The 19,764-nt window shown below is 36.2% G+C and overlaps 1 protein-coding gene across 1 annotated transcript in view; it reads right to left on the reverse strand.

Annotated features, from left to right (window-relative positions):
• LOC115628974 (protein madd-4) overlaps window positions 1–19,764 on the reverse strand; it is a 98,905-nt gene that overhangs the window by 31,600 nt on the left and 47,541 nt on the right. Inside the window, exons 6-11 of the mRNA XM_030525252.1 lie at window positions 16,077–16,221; window positions 8,577–8,706; window positions 5,609–5,711; window positions 5,284–5,379; window positions 748–960; window positions 396–688 (exon numbers count right to left, since the gene is read on the reverse strand). Coding sequence (XP_030381112.1) covers window positions 396–688; window positions 748–960; window positions 5,284–5,379; window positions 5,609–5,711; window positions 8,577–8,706; window positions 16,077–16,221 — 980 coding nt within the window. The remainder of the gene's footprint in view (window positions 1–395; window positions 689–747; window positions 961–5,283; window positions 5,380–5,608; window positions 5,712–8,576; window positions 8,707–16,076; window positions 16,222–19,764) is intronic.

Raw genomic sequence — 19,764 nt, forward strand, 5'->3', positions numbered from 1 at the left:
ATCTTCAATTTGTTTTATACTTCAATTTAGCGGTCTTCCTGAAGAATACTATTTAAAACAGTCACTACTTGTAGAATTATGATTTTTAAAAACATCGATCAACATCCACAATTGTTTTCATAAATGCGAATGCTGTCATTATTTATTGATTAATGAAAGGTAAATTGTTTTATTGTTAAATTCTAAAGGTGGAAATGGAAAATTCACCACACAGGTAAAAAAATTTAGATATTGTTTCTTCTTATGAGAGCTTCTGTAACATTGAATTGAAAATTAAACGAAAAAGTATTTTCCAGCCATTAAAAAAAGCGCTGATATTTTATATTATCCCACGTATTTTAATTTAGCATAATCCTAATGTCCTCAAATTGAAATAAACTGTTTTCTGTACTCACGTTGGATCCAGAGATGGCGAAATGCTAGCGCCATTTCCTCTGCCATTCTTGTTGTAGCTGTTACTGGAGCTGCCGCTCATTAGACGCATTGTGCGCGGCTCCTCTTGCGTTTCATGTTGCAAGCGACTTTGCGTATGATGGGCGTAGCGCGGGGGCTGATCCGCATACGACAAGCCCTCACCATCATCTGTATCCTGACCCGATTCTACATCATCCATGTCATCTGCTTCCTCATCTTCTTCATCTTCTTCGTCCTCATCCAGGGCGGAACTGTCCATGTGACGCTCCGAGCGCTGTATGGCAGGACAAGTTATGAGAGTACTATCCGATTAAGATCTGCCTGCTGTCTTACCTCGTTCAAAGGACGACTGCTGCCCAGAATAATGGTACCGCCGCCCTTATTCTGGCCACCATTGCTGCCACCCCCATCGCAATGAGTGGCTGTGGGGCATTGTTGCATGCTGGCTGGCTTCGTAAGCGGATCGCATTTGGCACTTAGGCTGCCATCCGTCGATTTGCATTCCACACCGCGCATTTGAATGCCCTGGCCGCACGAGACGGAGCACTATAATGAGTCAAAAGTGAATAAGTTCGCTCGTAAGCTTTATAAATTATTTCAATATGTATGGAGCAATAAAACGGTATTTGCATAAGACGGCAGACGACATGGCATTGTTTGTACAAAAGATGAAGCTCAAGATGACGAAGTGCTGTCGAGCAGGATTCGCAGGAGCGCCAGCAATAAAAATGATGGCAAGGACAACGACATAACAACGTCGCGGGCAACAGCGAAAGTGAAAGCAAAAGTGAAAGTGGCGCGGCTAAAACAAAAAAAAAGGCAAGCCATAAAGACCATAAGCACCCTGCACTCAAACCCCTCACAAACATATGCAAATGTGCGCCATGCGTTTTTCGCTGTCAGTTGCTTTTTTTTGTTTTTGTTCGCATTTTGTCAGTCGACAACACAGTGGCACAGAAGCTATTACACTTAGTTTAAATATTAACAGAAAAGACATATTCTTCGATTTCAATTATGTCCAAGCAAAAACATATGAATGAAGCTTCTATATTTAGTTCATTTAAAGTTATCAGAAATTTTAAAATCTTAAATGAAGACAAAAGATTACAAATATTATAAATATAAATGAAAAAAGTTAGTTGATTGTTTTAAAATATAGCAGCTTTAGACCTCATAACAATTATAACCAACTATTATTACGTAAATAAAATTCCGAGACGTTGATATAAATGAATAGAAAAAGCAAGACAAATCAGAGGTTTGGGGTTTTGTACAACAATTGTACGTTCATCCTTAATCCTTCAAAGCCTACATATAAGATTGTAATTATTGAAAAAGTTGTAAAGCATGAAAACTGCTCCGTTTATTTAAATCACCCTTCCACTTCGTAATACAAATATGTACTCTTTCACTAAGTTTATGTAAATAAAGGGTAAAATCAAACAGTTGACAACTATAACTACCCCATCCCAATAATATGAGCATATATACATCATTATAGGAGCAAAATCGCCTGACAAAATTTTATAAATAAATTATAATACTACTTTCCCAACAAGATGTGCGCCATTATAGTTCATTGATTAGTGATTCTTTTATTAAAATGTTTAATGCTGAAATACACTTTTTTTTTAATATTCCATTTGAATTCAGTTTCGCTAATCAAATGTCTAAGAGTTGAATAATTTTTGATGTTAAGGTATCAATACTCCAATTAGTAACCGAGTGTATGAACACCTGGAGGTATAAGCAATAGTAATATTTAATAACCGATAGTACCGTTAAAAGTAACCTATAGTTGACGGAGATCGCCGACTTTTACGTGTAATTATAGACACATTAAGTTTGTTAAAAACCCCCATAACTGCAATTAATTTTCGTATAATTCTATTAACTTTTTTACCACTGAATAACTAATATTACGCCCCAAAAACAGGCAGCATTGGCAGCACTTATTGGTTGTCAGATAGAGTATAGTTTTGAATGCAAATGCGAAATTAATATTACTTTCATATTTATTTTAGACAAAAAAATTAATAGAAATTAGAGAATAGTGAATAATTGTTAAAATAAATAGTCTCAAATAATAGAGGAATTCAAATATATATTTGAAACAAATAAATGTTATTTTTAATAACTGAAAGGGGAGATCACGTTGCCTTAACACACTGTGCGTTTAACCATCGCCAGTTGGTTTCACGCGGCGTATGTGTAACGTGGCATGCGTGCAAGTGACTTTGCTTTTGTCGATTTGGTTTTTGTTGTTTGTGCATTTGGTATAAACCATATGGTTGTACTTCCCGCCCTATTGTTTTTATATTTATGTACTTTTTTCAACTTGTGCAAATTTTAATGGCGCTTAATTTTGTGGCATATTTTATTAATGTGCATAAACGTTAACGAGGTTTTTTATAGTCTCGCTCACTCTTACTTCCTTGCACATCCTTTTTGGTGTTCATATGGTTGCTTTCATTATGCACAAGAAGCCTTATTATGGGCTCATGTACAATTCTCATTTGTGCAAATGTATTAGCATAATAATTTTAATGTAACTTTTTATTTTTAAATTAAAGTTCTCCCCCTTTTTTTTATACGCATGCTACTATTCATTAAGTTGTTAATAGCCTACTGGGAGCTGCAGTTAAGTTGCTGTGTGAAAAGTGAAAAAGGATTTTTGCTGAACATATTTGAAATATTACAAATAATGATAAGCTGTTTGTGGCTGCTGGAACTTTTAATCAGCTAATTGGTGCGCATATGACTCGATCTTTAGGATTAAACTGACCGACATTACGCTAACTTATTGAAACTCGATTCATTTCGTTAAATGATATGCTGTTGTATTGAGAAATATGAGCCAAAGAAATACACTTCATTAATGCAAACGAAATATTTGGGATTGAAAATGTATCTATTTAAAATTTCCTATCCTTTCCATCTGCTATCAAAGCGAGAAGAGTATCTATGACTTTTGAAATAATTGTAACTGCGTGAGATTTTCCAATTACCTAAAAAGAAATATGCAGCACTCACAACCGAAAGCACCCCCCTGCCTAACTTGTCCGAAAGTTTTTCTGGACCAAAACTTGCAGTTTCATAAAAGTGGCAGCCAGTTTTCCTTAACTCTTATGGTATTTGAAAATTACTTGAAAACTTTAATTAAAGCCAAAAATATGCTGCCTGCCAAACTAAAGACAATTCAATTAAACAAAACATAAACTTGACACCCCACAGAGCCGGAGCTAACCAACCCCGCTGTGCTGCTTAGCAACCGAAGACCCAACCAAGCGTACAAAAGTATAGAAACCCACGAGCAAACATTAATAAAGTTGCAGTTTAAATGAACAGCGCGAACAGCGAAAAAAAACAACAACAAAAACAAACTAAAAACCCAAGAACGTCGAGGAACTGCAACCAGACGGGCAGACTAACTTAAGCACCGACGCCGCCAACTTGATTAAGTTGTATGGTAAAGAGAGTGGCAGAAGCGGTAATAGCGGTAGCAAGAGTCTAGCAGCTTATTACGAGCCAGCAAGCAAAGTAAGTGAGGCAATGGCCAGAACAGGCCAGAATGCACAGCTAGACATTTAGCTAAGTACACAGAGCGGACAAGATGGGCCGCCAGCTCGTGGGCAACTCATCATCGTCAGGCTCCTCAGCGTCGTTGTTGGGGTCATCATCGTCATCGTCATCGTCAGCTGAAGAACTCGAGCTAAGTGCACGATTATTACACTGTACGTCAATAATGCAGCACAGTTATAGGCACTACGCTTTTCTCATCTACACTTGGAGATGAAATATTAAATATAGTTCTTGAAACGCAGAACTAACAAATGAAAAGCTAGTTCCATTCTCTATTGAGAAAATACTCAAAAGATAATGTAGTCTTTCGGGACTGTTCAAAATATTTTGCGTTTCGACTGAGATTTGAGCACTTTTAGCTCTTAATTTACATTAAATGAAGGAAAAAACTTTAACCTTATGCTAGCAAATGTAACGAGGACTTAATTGGAAATGATTGTTACCACTTTATGGTTCTGTGGCCTATACTATTCGATATGTGGACATCAATTTATTAGGGTTCTGTTTATACAATGCTTTATCATTCGTAATTTCCAAAATACTTTATTTATTTAATAGCAGCAATATTTTACTTCTCTTTACATTCTTTTCATGAATAGAGCTAATCCTGCTTCTACTATTAGTGGGAGGAAATATGAATTCATAAATCCAACAGCATGCAACAAAAACCAAAACATGTCGGGCTTCGAAGAAAGTGTTCGCCTATAGACAAGTAAACGTTTCTAAAATTAATTAGGTGTACTAACATATATTGCATGAATTTTTGTGAGTTTGTTATAGCAAAAAAAATTAAATTTGGGATATTGTAAAAACACAGAATGGTAGGTTTTTGGTTTCATTTTGTCTCTTAAATTTTGTATGTTGAAATTTTAATACTCTCAGATTCCTAGGTCAATTTTTATTTCATGTTCAAATTGTATTTATAAAGACTGTCTGTATATGTGCCATCCCAACTACTTTAATATAAAATGATAAATATGTTCCATTTAATTTTAAACTCATTTCAATAATTAAAAATATTTGCAATTTAAATGCAGCCTATAAGGCATTCGAAAACGAGTTGGAATTAACGAACAGTGTTAGTAAGTGTTTTTAACACAACATTTTGTTTGTTTTTAGTTTTACAAATGAAAATCGTCGAAATTGCGTTCTTCTAAGCCGTATTTACAGAAAATGCTGCTTGTGGGAAAATGGGAAACTATAATCGCTCACTTCATCTTTATCATATGATCGCCAACGACATTTCTCTACGTGTATTCAACTCTATGGTACTATGTGGTTACTTACTGCTGTCCAGTCCTCCACCTCCCAGTGCGGACATTCCTCAATAATGCAGGTCTCTTGTGTTGGCGGTTTCGGTGTACGGCACATAATATCTGCAACCTGTTATGCAAAATAGGCGAGCAGAAATAACACAGTAGGAGTGTGAGAAAACATGATGATAATATATGCATAGCTCCTAACTCGGCATTGTACCTACACAGTAGTAGAGTAGTGCCAAATTAGCAGTGGCGTGAAGTGGGGGGGGGCCCGGCTAGAAAGTGCTCACTTGGTAATGGCCACTTTTGGACAACTTTACGCTGCAGTTTACAAGCCGGCCACTTTTACTTACCCTCGTTTTAATACCGTTAGTTTCCTCGGCGCAAACAACCATGCGCTCACGGTAGCCATGTCCACAGAGGCGACTGCAAGTGCTCCAATCGTCGGTTATCCAACTGTGCATGTGAGTGGAAGAGAGAGAAAAAATATGCCAAAATATTAGCACACACAGGCACAGGGCGAAGTGCAGACTCAGGCCAAGCAGCGCTGAATTAGCCAAAAATAAATAGTTGGGAAAATAGTTTGCGGACTGCTGCTGCTGTTGGTGCAGCAAAAATCGCACGCTTTTGGTGCGATGGTTGCTACAAAGGGCCGCCATACGTTGGCTAAATGTTGCTATTAGCCACGGCAAAGTAGCCAAAAAATTGACAGTTTATAAAAGGGAAAAACGGTGGGTGGTGGGTCACAAAAGCACTACACAAATGGTGTATCTTTTCATTTGCAAAATTTTAGGGTTTCAAATGTTTTCAGCACACTGCAGTTGCTCTTGGAAAGGGGGTCACCAAAACTTTTGAAAATGTTACTACTAACAAGATATTGTCCAACAGATTATTTTACAAGGATACTGGAAAAAAGCCACAGCAACTGCAGCTGTTCTGCACTGCAACTACACGTTCATTCTACATAAATAGAATACATGCGGATGTTAGGTTAAATGAATACGTAAATCTTTCGATTAACTATATTGTAACTCATCTAGCAAATTTTTTTAAGCAGCAATCTAGTTAAATTGGCTTGTTTCGGCAACTACCAAATCACCCCTAAGTTCTTAATTTCCTTACAAAGCAATCGTACTTGTATATATTGGTTCATGTTCACCCCCACCCTAAGCACAAAATGTCAGCCATTAGCGACCCTCTCCAACTATTAACAGCTCCCTCGTTGCACCCGGCGCCAATAAAAAAAAAAAGAAGAAGAAGAAGAGGAACATTGCCAAGAAAGCATAACAAAAACCTCAAGACAGCCAAAATCAAAAGCAATAATTGATGTCTCACCAACACCAAAGCCGCAACACAAACGAAAACAGCAATAAACAGGGGAACAGTGTGGGAACATGGAAGCAACAACAGCCAGAGGACAAACAGACAAACAAGCAAACAGACTGACAGACAGACAGGCACACATACCAACAGAAGGGAGATTAGAATTTGAGGCGTTGGTTGCGCGACAGTCGAAAATTGGCGTAAAGTTGTCGGTTTGAAAATGTCACAGAACGATAAATAAGTGCGGGGGAGCTGAGGCACAAGAAAGTCGCCAACAACAATAACGACTAAGCCCCAAGGCAGAACAGGCTGGCAGGCAGGCAGTCAGGCAGTGAGGCAGGCAGGCACAGCGATAATAGTGGCTCTGTAGCAGTGGGACTAGAAGTTGACTTGAACCGGAGTAGGCAATCAGAACGTGCGCACGATAACCAACGCCATTTAAATTGATAGCTAGTTGACTAGGGGCTGGAGGAAATACGCAGACTTAGTGTGGGTTGCTCCGGAAGGACAGGTGAACAAAAAGCCAAAACAAAAGCTTTCCATCTAACTTCATATATCAAGCAGGCATGCTTCCTGTTGAGTGCAATGCTAACTAGCTATCTAGGTCGGACTAAAAATAAAGCATACTTGTAGTATGTGCTTTTACTTTTTCCAATGATATCTATATCGATGCGAAAATGTCTTCATTTTTTATATACTACTCGTATATATACAAAATTAGAAGGGGGTTTCGAAATACTAAAACCTATTTAGATAACTTCCATTTGAATAAGGATATATTTGCTACACGACTTAATGCTTTAGTCTAACTAGCATATAAATAAATATTGTAAATAATTTATACCACGTTGCCTTTGTATTAAAGTTATTTATTTTATATTCACGAGCAATTCAACATTGAAGATAAAGTGTAAAAATAATTTTAAAAAAAGCCTTAGATAATAAACACAAAAAGGCTAAGCATTTTGTTGGAAATCATGAATTGTAAAATAATTCTGTGTTTTCTTCAAGTTTTATTATTAATTTATAATTACTGTATTTTAAATAATTACTACGATAAATTCAATATCTGTTATTCCTTCAATGGTTGAAAGGAAATGCAGCTTAAAGAGCTCTATGTCTCTTTTTCTCTCTCTCTCTCTCTCTCTTGCCCTCTTTTTTAAATAAAGATGATTTTAAAATGTGAATAACACTGCTGACTTAACCCAACGAGAGCTTGTATTTGAAAGTCTTTTTAAAACTATTCAAAATAACAAAACATAACTTCCGGGACCTAATAAAAACGCTGCCTTTCAATTAAAAAACTACACAATACCACTTGGACATAAACATCCTCGATAACAGTCAAGACCTAAGCACCAGCAACTGAACCCTTCCCTATAAACTGAATTAGCTAAGTATAAACATTATAAACTTTGAATATGTAAGATCTGAGATGGTTCGATATTTTGTTAAATGTATTTAGCTATTATTTGAAATATACTGTCATTCATTACAGTATATTAAAAAAAAAACCTGTGCTTTATTTTGTGTTGTGAAAACACTTGAAACACATACAAAATTTAAGGCTAAGAGTCCATTAAGATACACAAATCAATTTTTTGTTAAATTCTATGAATGCTTATCCTCTCCAAAAGCGTTTTGTTGTCGATTTCAACTTAAGTTGTATTCTTTATTCTGCCTAATCCAGAAACACTCTTATTCAAGCGCTTAATGTATGAAAGAACATTAATAAAACTTTTTTTAATATTCTGAATACTATTCCTAGCATTTATAAAAGTTCTGTTACTGTTATACGCCAAAAATGAGGTGAACAACCAGTCCCTCTTAACTCGTTATTCGGCAACAATTGTTTCCAAATCGAAACACAATTCTACTTAGTAGCAACAACGATATAAACCCACGGAATACGATTTTATCTGCCTGTGTAGGCAATTCCCACCACTGTGCTCCCACTGTGTGGTTAGTGGTGTGCAGGTGCCACTGAGTTTTACTTACCGCGGCGGACAGCTGTGTGTATTACATGGCAGGACCGACGGCTCCGGGCGATTAGCAACGCTGCAGAGCGTCTCATCGACATCAGCGCCAGTCAGTCGATTCCTGCATATAGGACGAGATATTTTGTAACCTAAAGCGGGGAAGAAAGACAAATGCACAGAAGTTAGTAAAAGGCAGAATCGCAAATGGCAGACGACAATTTTTTTTCCGCTGCAGCTGCACTTTAAAATCAATAAAAGTCATTGCACATGGCCTGGGCGGGCTGAAGGCTGACGGCTGATGGTGGATGGCTAAGAGCGGAAGGTGGAAAGGGGGGCGTACTATGCTGGCAAGTTTTGTGTTTGCAACTTTAATGTCACTTAGGCACTTAAGACAGTCACGGACACCAGCAGGCAGCACGTAGTCAGACAGTATGAAGGTTTAAGTGGTACGGAGAAGAAAATGAGAACCTAAATAGATTTTTTGTTTCAATATAAGAGTGTATCGATAGGAAGGAATATACAAGTAAATAATTCAACAATAATATATACATATTTTTAAGTACGCAATTAGTTAAAAGCAGAAACGCACATTCTGACTAAATACTTTAAAATTAGAATTTGATTTGAATTAAAAATTTAGTAGTACTAGAATAAATATCTACAATTTCACAGTGAAAGGTTTGAGAACAACCAAGAGCTGCACGTGCACGGCAAAGCTATAGACGCCCATGAACTGCACAAACCACTTCGACCACAATTTGAAATAAAGTTGTCATTAGCAGAATAATTTAGGAACGAGTCATAGGACCAACCACAAAACACCATTACTTCAGTTAAATTGACCGTGGTGCCGAAATTTAGTGCTCGGCATTCACGTCTCTTGTACTACAAGTATATGGTAAAAATTTAAAAATCATAATACAATTTTTCATAGCAACATATTACCAAAATAGACAATATTCTAATCGTTTTTCTTATCTTTATTTTACTAATCAATCTACTTTGCCCCATCTATGTTAACGAAAGAAATAATGATTCTATTTAGCTTTTTTCCTCTCAAGCTAAATATAAAGAAAATAACCATAAATTTCAAAAAATGTCTAATAACTAATAGATAAGCAAACATTTAATTACACCGAAATAATTACACAACTATAAAAACATAAGAACATCTCCATAAAATATATAAATATTTGACCTACACTTTAGAAAAACGTTCTTAAGCAAGAACAAATTCAAGAAAACAATGCTTGTATCTGTTAATGGTTTCTTATTTTTAAAGCGAGTTTTTTAAAAATATTAATAATAACAAATGAAAAGTTTCAAATAAAAAATCCAAATTATTATAAATAAATAAATAAATAGAAATTAAAATTAAGTTAACTACATTTTTAAAATGCATTGTTCAAAATCAAACTTATGCAACATTTTAGCCTGTTTTAGTTTTTAAATTTACACCAAAAATGCCAACCAATATATTCAAATTATATGTTAATATATTGTTTGTATATTCTCCGGGAGAAATTATTAAATAAAATCCATTAAAAATTAATGTTTTGCTTAAAGAATTATTATCACTGTTAGTACAATTGCTATTTGTTTACTTCGCATCAACCTCATGTAGTGTAGTGTTTGAACAGCTAGCAAGAAGAGGTTATAGGGTACAGGAGTCTATTCTAAATGCTTAGAGCACAGGAACAGCTGCAGCTGCTGCTGTCGAATTGTGTTAGCCGGAAATTGGCAAAGCAAACACAGGCAACCCACACACGCCCACACACATATGCACATACATCTGAGCACACATCATGGCGGGAGGAAGAGCGGAAGAGACAATTGTCATGCAGAACCCCAAAGTGAGTTTTTGCTGTTTGAAAAATAGCTGCAACCCAGTGTTGAGAATTTTTGTTATAAATACTCCCAGCTGCGACAATGTCACAAAGACGATTTGCCTTGATTTTGCAGCTATTGAATTTCGTTTATAAGCTTGGCAGACAGCTGAGACAGACAAGATGGCTGGCAGCGAACTGCCAGGCCATTGTGCGCTACACATCATCATCATCGTTATCGACATCATGATGGTCGCTGCCACCGCTGCGTATTCATGACACAATTGGCTTAAGGCAATTGGTAATATCCTCTTGGCATTTATGTCAATTGTTATAACGTAAAGACGACTTCATGCTCACGGCGTGCACCGTCATGTTGCATAGCTCTGCGAAGGGGAGAGGCAGGGATTGACTCCTGGCAGCACAGCAGTTGGACTAACGCGGTTGTCGAACAGAAGCGCAATGTTCGCTCTCGGTTTTGTATTCCCCATATTTTATGGTGATTTGTGGTCAGGAAGCGCCGATTCCATCAGCAGCGAAAAGTAATGTGTAAATGGCTTAAGGATCAGTTATAATATATCAAAAGACATTTACCAATCGTATTAATAGTTTACTATTTTCGAGTGCAAAGGAAATTGCAATTATGTGCTTTATTACATATGTACAAGTATATAATAAAGTTAGCTCTCAAAAAATAAATAGGAAGGAAATTTTTTCCATATTATCTTCCGGCTTTGAAGCAATACAGCTGCTTATAGCTATTGAAACGAAAAAGTGTCCGATTAAAAGTCCTCTCGTCCAATGTCTATACATTAACAAACAGTGGCGACAGAGATAGATCGCTTGCCCCCATTACTAATTTCGTTATTATTCATACAACTTGGACTTATTTGATTGAATTTCGCCAGCGAAGCGCGCTCTAAATAGAACTCCTCTCATCATAACTCGATGTTGGCACGGCATGTTTGCGGATATAATAATTGTTCAGTTCTCAGCAGATTATAACTATAAAGCTAATTACCTCTATTGTTATATATTTGTTACGTGTTCAATTTTTTAATCGAGCCGAAAAACATAACTTAAAGCATACGCGGGAAAATATTTTGCAACCAAAAGCCCAACAAATAAGCCTACCTAAGTATCAATAATATCTAATACTAGAATCAACTCATTAAATAAATGCGATTTACCATAAAGACAGAGCTTAATTTATTTAGAGAAATAACAAGGAACACAAAAGTCCTTTATAGTCATTGTAGCTAATTGCAATTTCTTTTGAAAATACATGTTTTCAAAGTTCCAAACTAATAAGTTCCTGATAGAGTAACCTATCTTTATTTAAATTGCGATATTTTGAAAAAACATTTTAAAATTATTTCAAAACTTATTTGAAACTCAATTTGGGTATTCTATCCAGCTAATAAGCTTTTAGTAACTTACTACTTTCCTGTGGGAATTATACCATAAAGGGATATTATAGTTAATTATTATTTTTAAAAAATTGGTAGAGCGTTCATAACTTATTTAATTTAAAAAGATACTTCACAAATAAAAACCAAAGGAACTGGAAATATCAAAAATTTTAACACACTTTTCATATAAAAGGCATTTTCCAGAGAATATAACTTTCAAGAGTGTGCTTACTAACATTACGAGGTTGTTCACTTTTATCCAATACATCATTCTTTAATAAGCTTCGTCCCCAATTTCTGGTTTCAATTTTTATAAGCCGTTTGACTGCTCCGCTTCTGCCAAATAGCATTAAAAATGAATGCATTTCACACCCACAGTGCTATTAACATACACTACAATCCTTTGCTCTGCACCCACTCCAGGCCCCAAGTTCATCTAAAAGGATGTCTTGCACTGACCTGAATATAAAACGTCTGAGGAATTTGTGAGGAACGGAAAACTGACATTAATTAATCTTGGCTAAAATCGATGCGAACACGATGGCAAAGCATTCAAAAACGAGCTGAACATTTTCTGGCACGCAATTTGGCCAAATGGCTTTCAGGTCGTCAATCGAGTCCCAGTCATCGTCTTCCTCGTCGTTTGTCGTTTCCAAATATTGTTTGTAACGCCTGCTCTGTGAGTTTGCGTTTATGTGCGTGTGTGTGTGTGTGTGTGTGTTTTTGTGTTGGCCACTTCTATTGCCTTCAGACTGCATGCATTTTTAATCAACTTTTGCCCGAATGCTTTTAAAACTCTATGCCAATTTCCACTGATAAATGCCGAGGCACGAGTAGTAGCTTATACGTTTGGACAGACAAAAATCAACTTGTACATTTATGACAGTTTTATGGGGCATTATCCTGCCCCTATTCCTGCCCCCTCACATCAATTTGTTTTCCAATTTTAATTGCTCTATCATTTAACGCGCACTTAGCTGCTTATTTCCCAAACGAAACCGGAACGGGTTTGGGGCGCTGCCATGGCGATGACGCCAACGATGACCCACTGACCTATGCAGACAGTTGTAGCCATCCCACTATAATTAGATTTGAGCATTTGTCTGTGCATGGGACGGTCGTTGTTTGCTTTAATTTCAGTTTCAGTTTTAGTTCTAGTTCTAGTTCTAGTTCGCACCTCAATGTCAGTTAAATGTCAAGTGCAGTGCTTAGAGGCGGGCTCTGAGAAACAAGCAGCAACCATGCTGGGTTTCTAGCTAAAGCGGTGCATTTAAGGTTTGGGCTTCGTCGTTCTACAAACGGAAATAATTGCACACATTCTACGAAATCAATTATGTCAAATTATATGTACATACTTGTACCATTTCATGTCCATATAAGTGAAGGAATTTCATGTACTTTCATGTACGTGCTAGTTTCCAAACTAATAGTCACGAAATGGTGGTCTAATTTCTTTAAATAGATACTTGAAAGTTGTTCGAGTAACCTAATATGAAGTAGCGTCGGTAATTCGTTTCTTGGAAGCGATTCAGAATGTGTGGATTAATCAAAAATATTTGTTACATTGTGCAAGTGCTGTGCTACTTAAAAATTCAATTATCGTTAGAAATTGATTAAAATTTCACTTTTAAGCCTAATTATATTTTAGGTATTCGTATTTGTAGTTTTTTAGCAAAACCAAGAATTACCTAAACCACTTCATATATAATATTGATCATCTTTGCTACCTCAAAGAGCAGCTATTGCTGAACAAATTAATATGAATCAACCATAATTATTACCATATTAGAAAAAACATTGTTATCAAATATGGGTAAAAGGTGTAAAATCGATAAAACGGCTAAGAAGTAAACGAACGCGAGGTAACACTCTATTTCGATGGCATCCAGATTAGCAGAGTCTGGGAAGGATCAGACTGACCGCGGAATAGTTTTTCAATCTACTGCTAATAGATCAATTAAAATTAAAGATATTTGCGAAACAGAATAATCAGTGAGGTGTTAACAAAAACAGGTAATCTGAAGCTGGTTCTGTAAGAGCCAAACACTCTATTCAGAATATCCTAAATTGTACAGGAAGACTTCAAACCTTTGGTACTTATCAGGCCTCATCCTTAGATAAAAAAGGCTTAGTAAACTTTCTTGATACCTATTAAACGGATCAACATTATCTTCATCAATATATATTCTCCCCACTTTCGAAGTCTCTTGGCTATGATATCGGATATAATGAGTCATTTATTTGTATAAAAATCTGAAAATTTGTGTAACAAATCATTTGCTTCAATCTACAAGTATATTTAAATAAATATTATGTTTAAAGGAACATGCACATGCAAATCCTACAGATTTATAGGTCTTAATGCTCTGCAATCTATATTTTCAAATTGTTCAGTTGCTGATCGAATTTGGTCGAAATAGCTTTAAAGCTTCTAAAGATGAAACCTGATTCAAACAACTTATATTAGTTATTTTATTAAACAAAAATCTGTCACATTGAAATGAAGTCATCGCACATAGCGTTGCCTTGCCTTACCTCATTATAATATATATTGGTTTATATAAACTTGAGCTTGACTTCCTTTCATTATTCCTTTGCTACCAAACTATTAATGCGAACAACATTAGCTGCACTTTGAAACTCTTTATTATTTTGCCAAGTTCCACCCGCTAGCTGCTTATGATTTGGCAATTTGGAGCACTTAAACTTGTATCCCATTAGGCCACCCAACAAACATATGTATACCATACCCATTCATCGCAAATATATAACCCCAATTACGAAAAAGAGGAGGCACAACATATAGTATTAGCCTAGCTTCCTTCACTGGATACCAACCCATGCAACACACATAGCCGCGCAGAACTTCAACTGGAAGCCTAATCGACAAACTTTAGTTTCAAATATATTATTTCCTCAAGACTATTAATCATATATATGGTACCGGTAGCAGCAACAAAAACACGCAGCTTTAAGCACCTGGCAGCAAATTTCAGCACAGTTTTCAAACAACAACAATTTGTGAGCTATTTCAGCACTCTCCCCCGCCCTTCCAGCAACGTCTGAATAGTTTGGGTAGATGAGTGTGGCATGCGATGCCAGCAAAGACACGATACGTAACCGACTCCTAACCGGGCTTTTCTTTGCTATTACGTACTCCTGGGTCCTGGAGGGTGCTGGGGGTCCTGGTGGGTGCCACTCGATTACCATGCAAACATTCAATCGAAACAAATTCCAATTCAATGAAAATAAATGAGCACGACAAATAGCTGCTTGCGTTTCTACGTTTCCACAATGGTTGCCGCAACGAGGGGGCGGTGCCACCAGACGTAGACTCGTAAAAAATTTGACAGCATTTTCGCGTACAGAAAACACGAGAGTCATTCCGAAGGGTTTGTCGGGGGCTGGTGATTACAAACGGCAATGTGGCACGCCAACGCGTTCGACTTCGAACACTAGACATTGCCAAGCACTATAGTAATGGGCAGATATATTGTGACACCTAATATCGGAGTTCTGTTAAAAACACTTTCTATATAAAGCCAATAAATATTATTCATACTACAAAAATCAGTTAAAATTAGATTAAGTGTTTGAAAATGTAGAACTGAATGATATATAGTAATTAACTAACAACTTTATTTTCTATCGGTGTTGTCTAAACGATAGCCGTATACTCTTATGGATTTTTCCTAGAAATATTTTAAAAAACATAATTGCAGAAAGGAAATTAATAACTTTTTTAGTTAAGAGCTTGTCGAATTGTTTAATTTGCAGTTAGTAGACCTAACTACTTCAAAAAGTTTGAAATTTAGTTTTCTATGAAAATAAAATAACATAAAATTAAATATCAACATTAAAATTGAAATGAAGATGGCATTAAAAATATGCTCCTTGATATATTTATTTAAATGTTGACTTTATATTTAAATTTTGTCAATTTCTCTATTTGTAACAGAATTAAAAATTATTATAAAATATTCAGTTATAAGGTAATAAGTAAAACTGTGTAGAATTAAAACGTTTATCTATCTAAAATATTGAAATGCGAAATTAGAAAAAACCTAATGTATTATTCTCTACAATTAAAAATTTTCGGCCACATATTCGTACATGATTTGGATAAGTCATTATTAATTCAATAGTTTAATTTGTCAAAATACGTTCAGTTAACAGTGTAGTTCGCACCACGCCGCCGCTTGCCATGTTCTTGACATATTCCACTTGTTTATTTACACTAAGGATTTGTCGTCGTTGTCGACAACTTTGCCAGAAACTTACCCCCACCGCAGGTGACGGAACATTGCGACATCGGTGCCATCTCCCAATAATAGAGCGGTTGCGAGCAGGAGTTCCCATCGCCACCACACACGCCACAGCCGTCGATTTTCTTCGTCGAGCCTATTTTCAAATCGCAACCGACGCGCTGCAAAGAAAAGAGAGGCAAGACCCATGAGTGAACGAGAGAAGGAAAGGCAAACAAAAAACAAATATAAATTCCTACGTAAAGAAGTGTAAATCAACTGTTAGCGGTATCATATCGTAACGTATCGGCAAAAGCAAACACACACACACAACCTCGCTAGGTAATAAATAAAATATGGAAATCAATGAAATTTTTGTTACATTCAGCTTTGAGCGCCATTGCTATATACTTTTGTGTATACAGATATACATAGGTAGTGTTATATATAAGCGGCCTTAGAACATAATTTTTAGGTTCCCAGGGAAAATATATACATAGTATGTATATGTATTTAAGAAATTAGACCCTGAATAGGAGGCGTGTTTTATTTCTAAAAGAAAGCTCTTGTTAGCTGTGTATGGAAAAAGCACAGAAGGATTTTTAAATTATTAATCCACTAGCTAAGTAGTGATTCTTATTTTAGTTTCCTTCGTTTCTTAGTTGTTTTTATGTTATTATAACGTTTGTAAATTTCAAATATCTGCTTAATAATTAAATAAAAATTAGCCCTCACAAAATGTGTGGCTTAGAATTCTTTCATACACTGAAAAAAATGTTTTACTGTCTTTAATAAAATAATGTTGGTATCAATAGATCATGAAATTAGCAAAAATTGAACTCAAGTGAAGGAAGATATAAAATCCTCCTACCCAAAAATGAATGACAAAAGCTATGATGAAGTTATATGTTTAAGTTATAAAATATAACATGATATCAAATACTTTCTGACCCAGGAAAAACTAACTAATACTTCAGATTTTGTTGATTATTTATACATATTTAGAGGAATTAACCAAGGATGTTACAAAAAATATATGTATATTGAAGAACAGATCTTAAAATTATAATTGGATTTAAATGAGACATTAAAACAAAACATTCAGCTTGCTTCCATAGGCATGCATTTTATAAATTTTTGTTATATTTTGCATTTCTGTTCCTATAGTTTTACTCACAAATGTGCCACAACTATCCGCAATTAGTTGTTTTTGCTTACTTCGTACTAATTAATTGCTTTCTTTAGATTTTAAACTTTCTTTAATGTTAATGCAACAAGTAATTTTTCTCATTGTTGCTTGCTCGAGATTTAAAGGCTATGAAACACTTCAAATGCCGCTCCTATTGGTATTCCATGTTTTTTGCTAACCGCTTTGCCTAATCTTAGCATCCATTTTATCTGATAGGCATCTGCTTAATTATATTCCAGTACTTGCACACAAAATCCTTTTTTCATTACCTATAATTAATGCATAGCGTGACCGCAAATTTCTGAGAAATATCTTATTTGTAATTTAAAATCCACTGACAGCAGCACAACCCAAAGCCCAAGTCATTTGAATACCCATGTCACAATCCCCCTTAAACTATGATTATGTAGAGACCCAAAAAATTGCTTTCCGGCTCTTGTTTCAATCAAGATCTGCGTTGCGTTTTACATAAACAGGAAGAGAAACAACGCAACGAGCAGCTCGCGGGCAGCATTAAAAGCCGCCAAACTGGCAACATAGACTTTTAGATTTATTTATATCAGATATAAGTACAAATATGAGCAAAAGTAATAATATACACAACAACACGCACACACACACACGCACATAACTAAGCGCCATAGGCAGCTGCTTCTAGAGAGAGGCGCAAAATAAAACACAACGTAGACCAAACTCATGACATATTGGCGTTTATTACAACAAATTGAGGTGACGATTTGCCGGTATTACCGAGAGGAGCGCGAAACTAGGCAAAAACAGGATAAGGCTCCGCAGCAACTCACAAACACATACACACTCGCAAAGCAAATTCAACCGAAACTCAAACAACTACTGAGCTGCAGGCGAACATTTTGTTGTTGTTGTCGTTGTTGTTGCTGTCGCCAACTTCGTTTTTGACATTATTGTCGATGCGAGCATGCCAGAAGGTATGACTGTGTGTGTGCATGTGTGGGAATGTGTGTTTATCAACTTTTCGTAGCATACTTTCCAGCGCATTTCATTGCCTGCTTGACGCGCCAACGCCATCATTGCCTCAAGCACACTTTATTGGCATTTCAATAGTTGACTTTTGACAGCAACAGCAGCGGCAGCGAAGGAAATGCCTTGCCGCTCTACACTGAACCGTCATACCGCCCTCCCCCTCCCCCCTTTCTGCTTACCTGACCCCTATTTTATGATTTATTTATGCTCAAAAGCATAATGATACAAAGGAGCCTTCCTTATGCAATACTCGTATACGTACAAACACACACACACACACATACATATATGGTAGGTACCGACATATGTTTAATATGCCAGAGTTACAGTGGTTCGAAAGTTAAGCTAAATGTAAAATTTAAACTGCTGGAAATGTTACCGGTATATGGAAAAAATAATAAGCACATAATTGTTTAAGATATTTTATGCTGATATTATATAATTAAAAATTAAAACTGCGCCAACAATGTTTGTGGACTGAGAAATCAGTAATGAGTTATATCAAAAAGATAGGACCACACGTTACATGTGAGGCCACGACAAACGTAAAGAAAAGAAGAATGACGATTGCGTTTTAGTTAAGAAGACATACGATTATTCAGATGAAAGGACTGACTAATACAAAATGTAAAATCGAATCGTGATCTTGTTACATTGAGAATAGAACTATATTTTAGAATTCAGCATTTAACATTCACATTTTAACAGTTTACTCAACGTGTATATATATTATTGAATAGATTATATATTCGCTGAAAAGGGAAGGGCTCAGTAGGAGTAAAGTAAAAGACAATAGTCGCGGACCGCCGTGCGTCTGTTCGCTTTAGAGTTTTATTGGAGACTGACACTTTTGCTATACATATTCTTTATGCTTACATTCGTATGCAACAGTGACAGATAACTTGTAGATAACATAAGATTATTATCTGCTTATATTAACATGCGTGCATTGGTACTTATGTTTGTATTGATTTTCAACACCCTTCCTCAATGCAAACATGTTTTACAAAAATTTTCAAATCAAATTTAACAGCTTTGTAAAATGAACATGCTTCGCTTTAGGGAGATTTTTCGTTAAAATATCAGCTATCATTTCATTGGTTGATGTATACTGTAAAACAATTTGTTCTTCGTTTACAACCTGTCTTGCAAAATGATATCTAATATCAATATGCTTTGTTCTTTCATGGTGTACAGGATTCTTAGCTAATTGTTGAGCACTTAAATTATCGCCATGAAGAATAGTTGGAGTACTCGAGTCACCGCAGCCAATCTCCACTATAAGACGCCGTAGGTATATGGCCTCCTTACACGCAGTTGAAAGAGCCATATACTCCGCCTCCGTGCTGCTAAGTGCCACGCTGCGTTGCTTTTCAGATCGCCAGGATATGGGTCCTCCAGCCAAGTAGTATACATAGCCAGTATACGACTTGCGATCGATGCGGTCGCCACCCCAGTCTGCATCCACATAGCCGGTAAGGGGTTGTCCACACTCTTTGTAGTGCAACTTCAGGTCCACAGTTGACGCCAGGTA

Source organism: Scaptodrosophila lebanonensis, unplaced genomic scaffold (genome assembly GCF_003285725.1).
Source record: "Scaptodrosophila lebanonensis strain 11010-0011.00,11010-0021.00 unplaced genomic scaffold, SlebRS2 tig00000131-arrow-arrow-pilon, whole genome shotgun sequence".
NCBI lineage: Eukaryota > Metazoa > Arthropoda > Insecta > Diptera > Drosophilidae > Scaptodrosophila > Scaptodrosophila lebanonensis.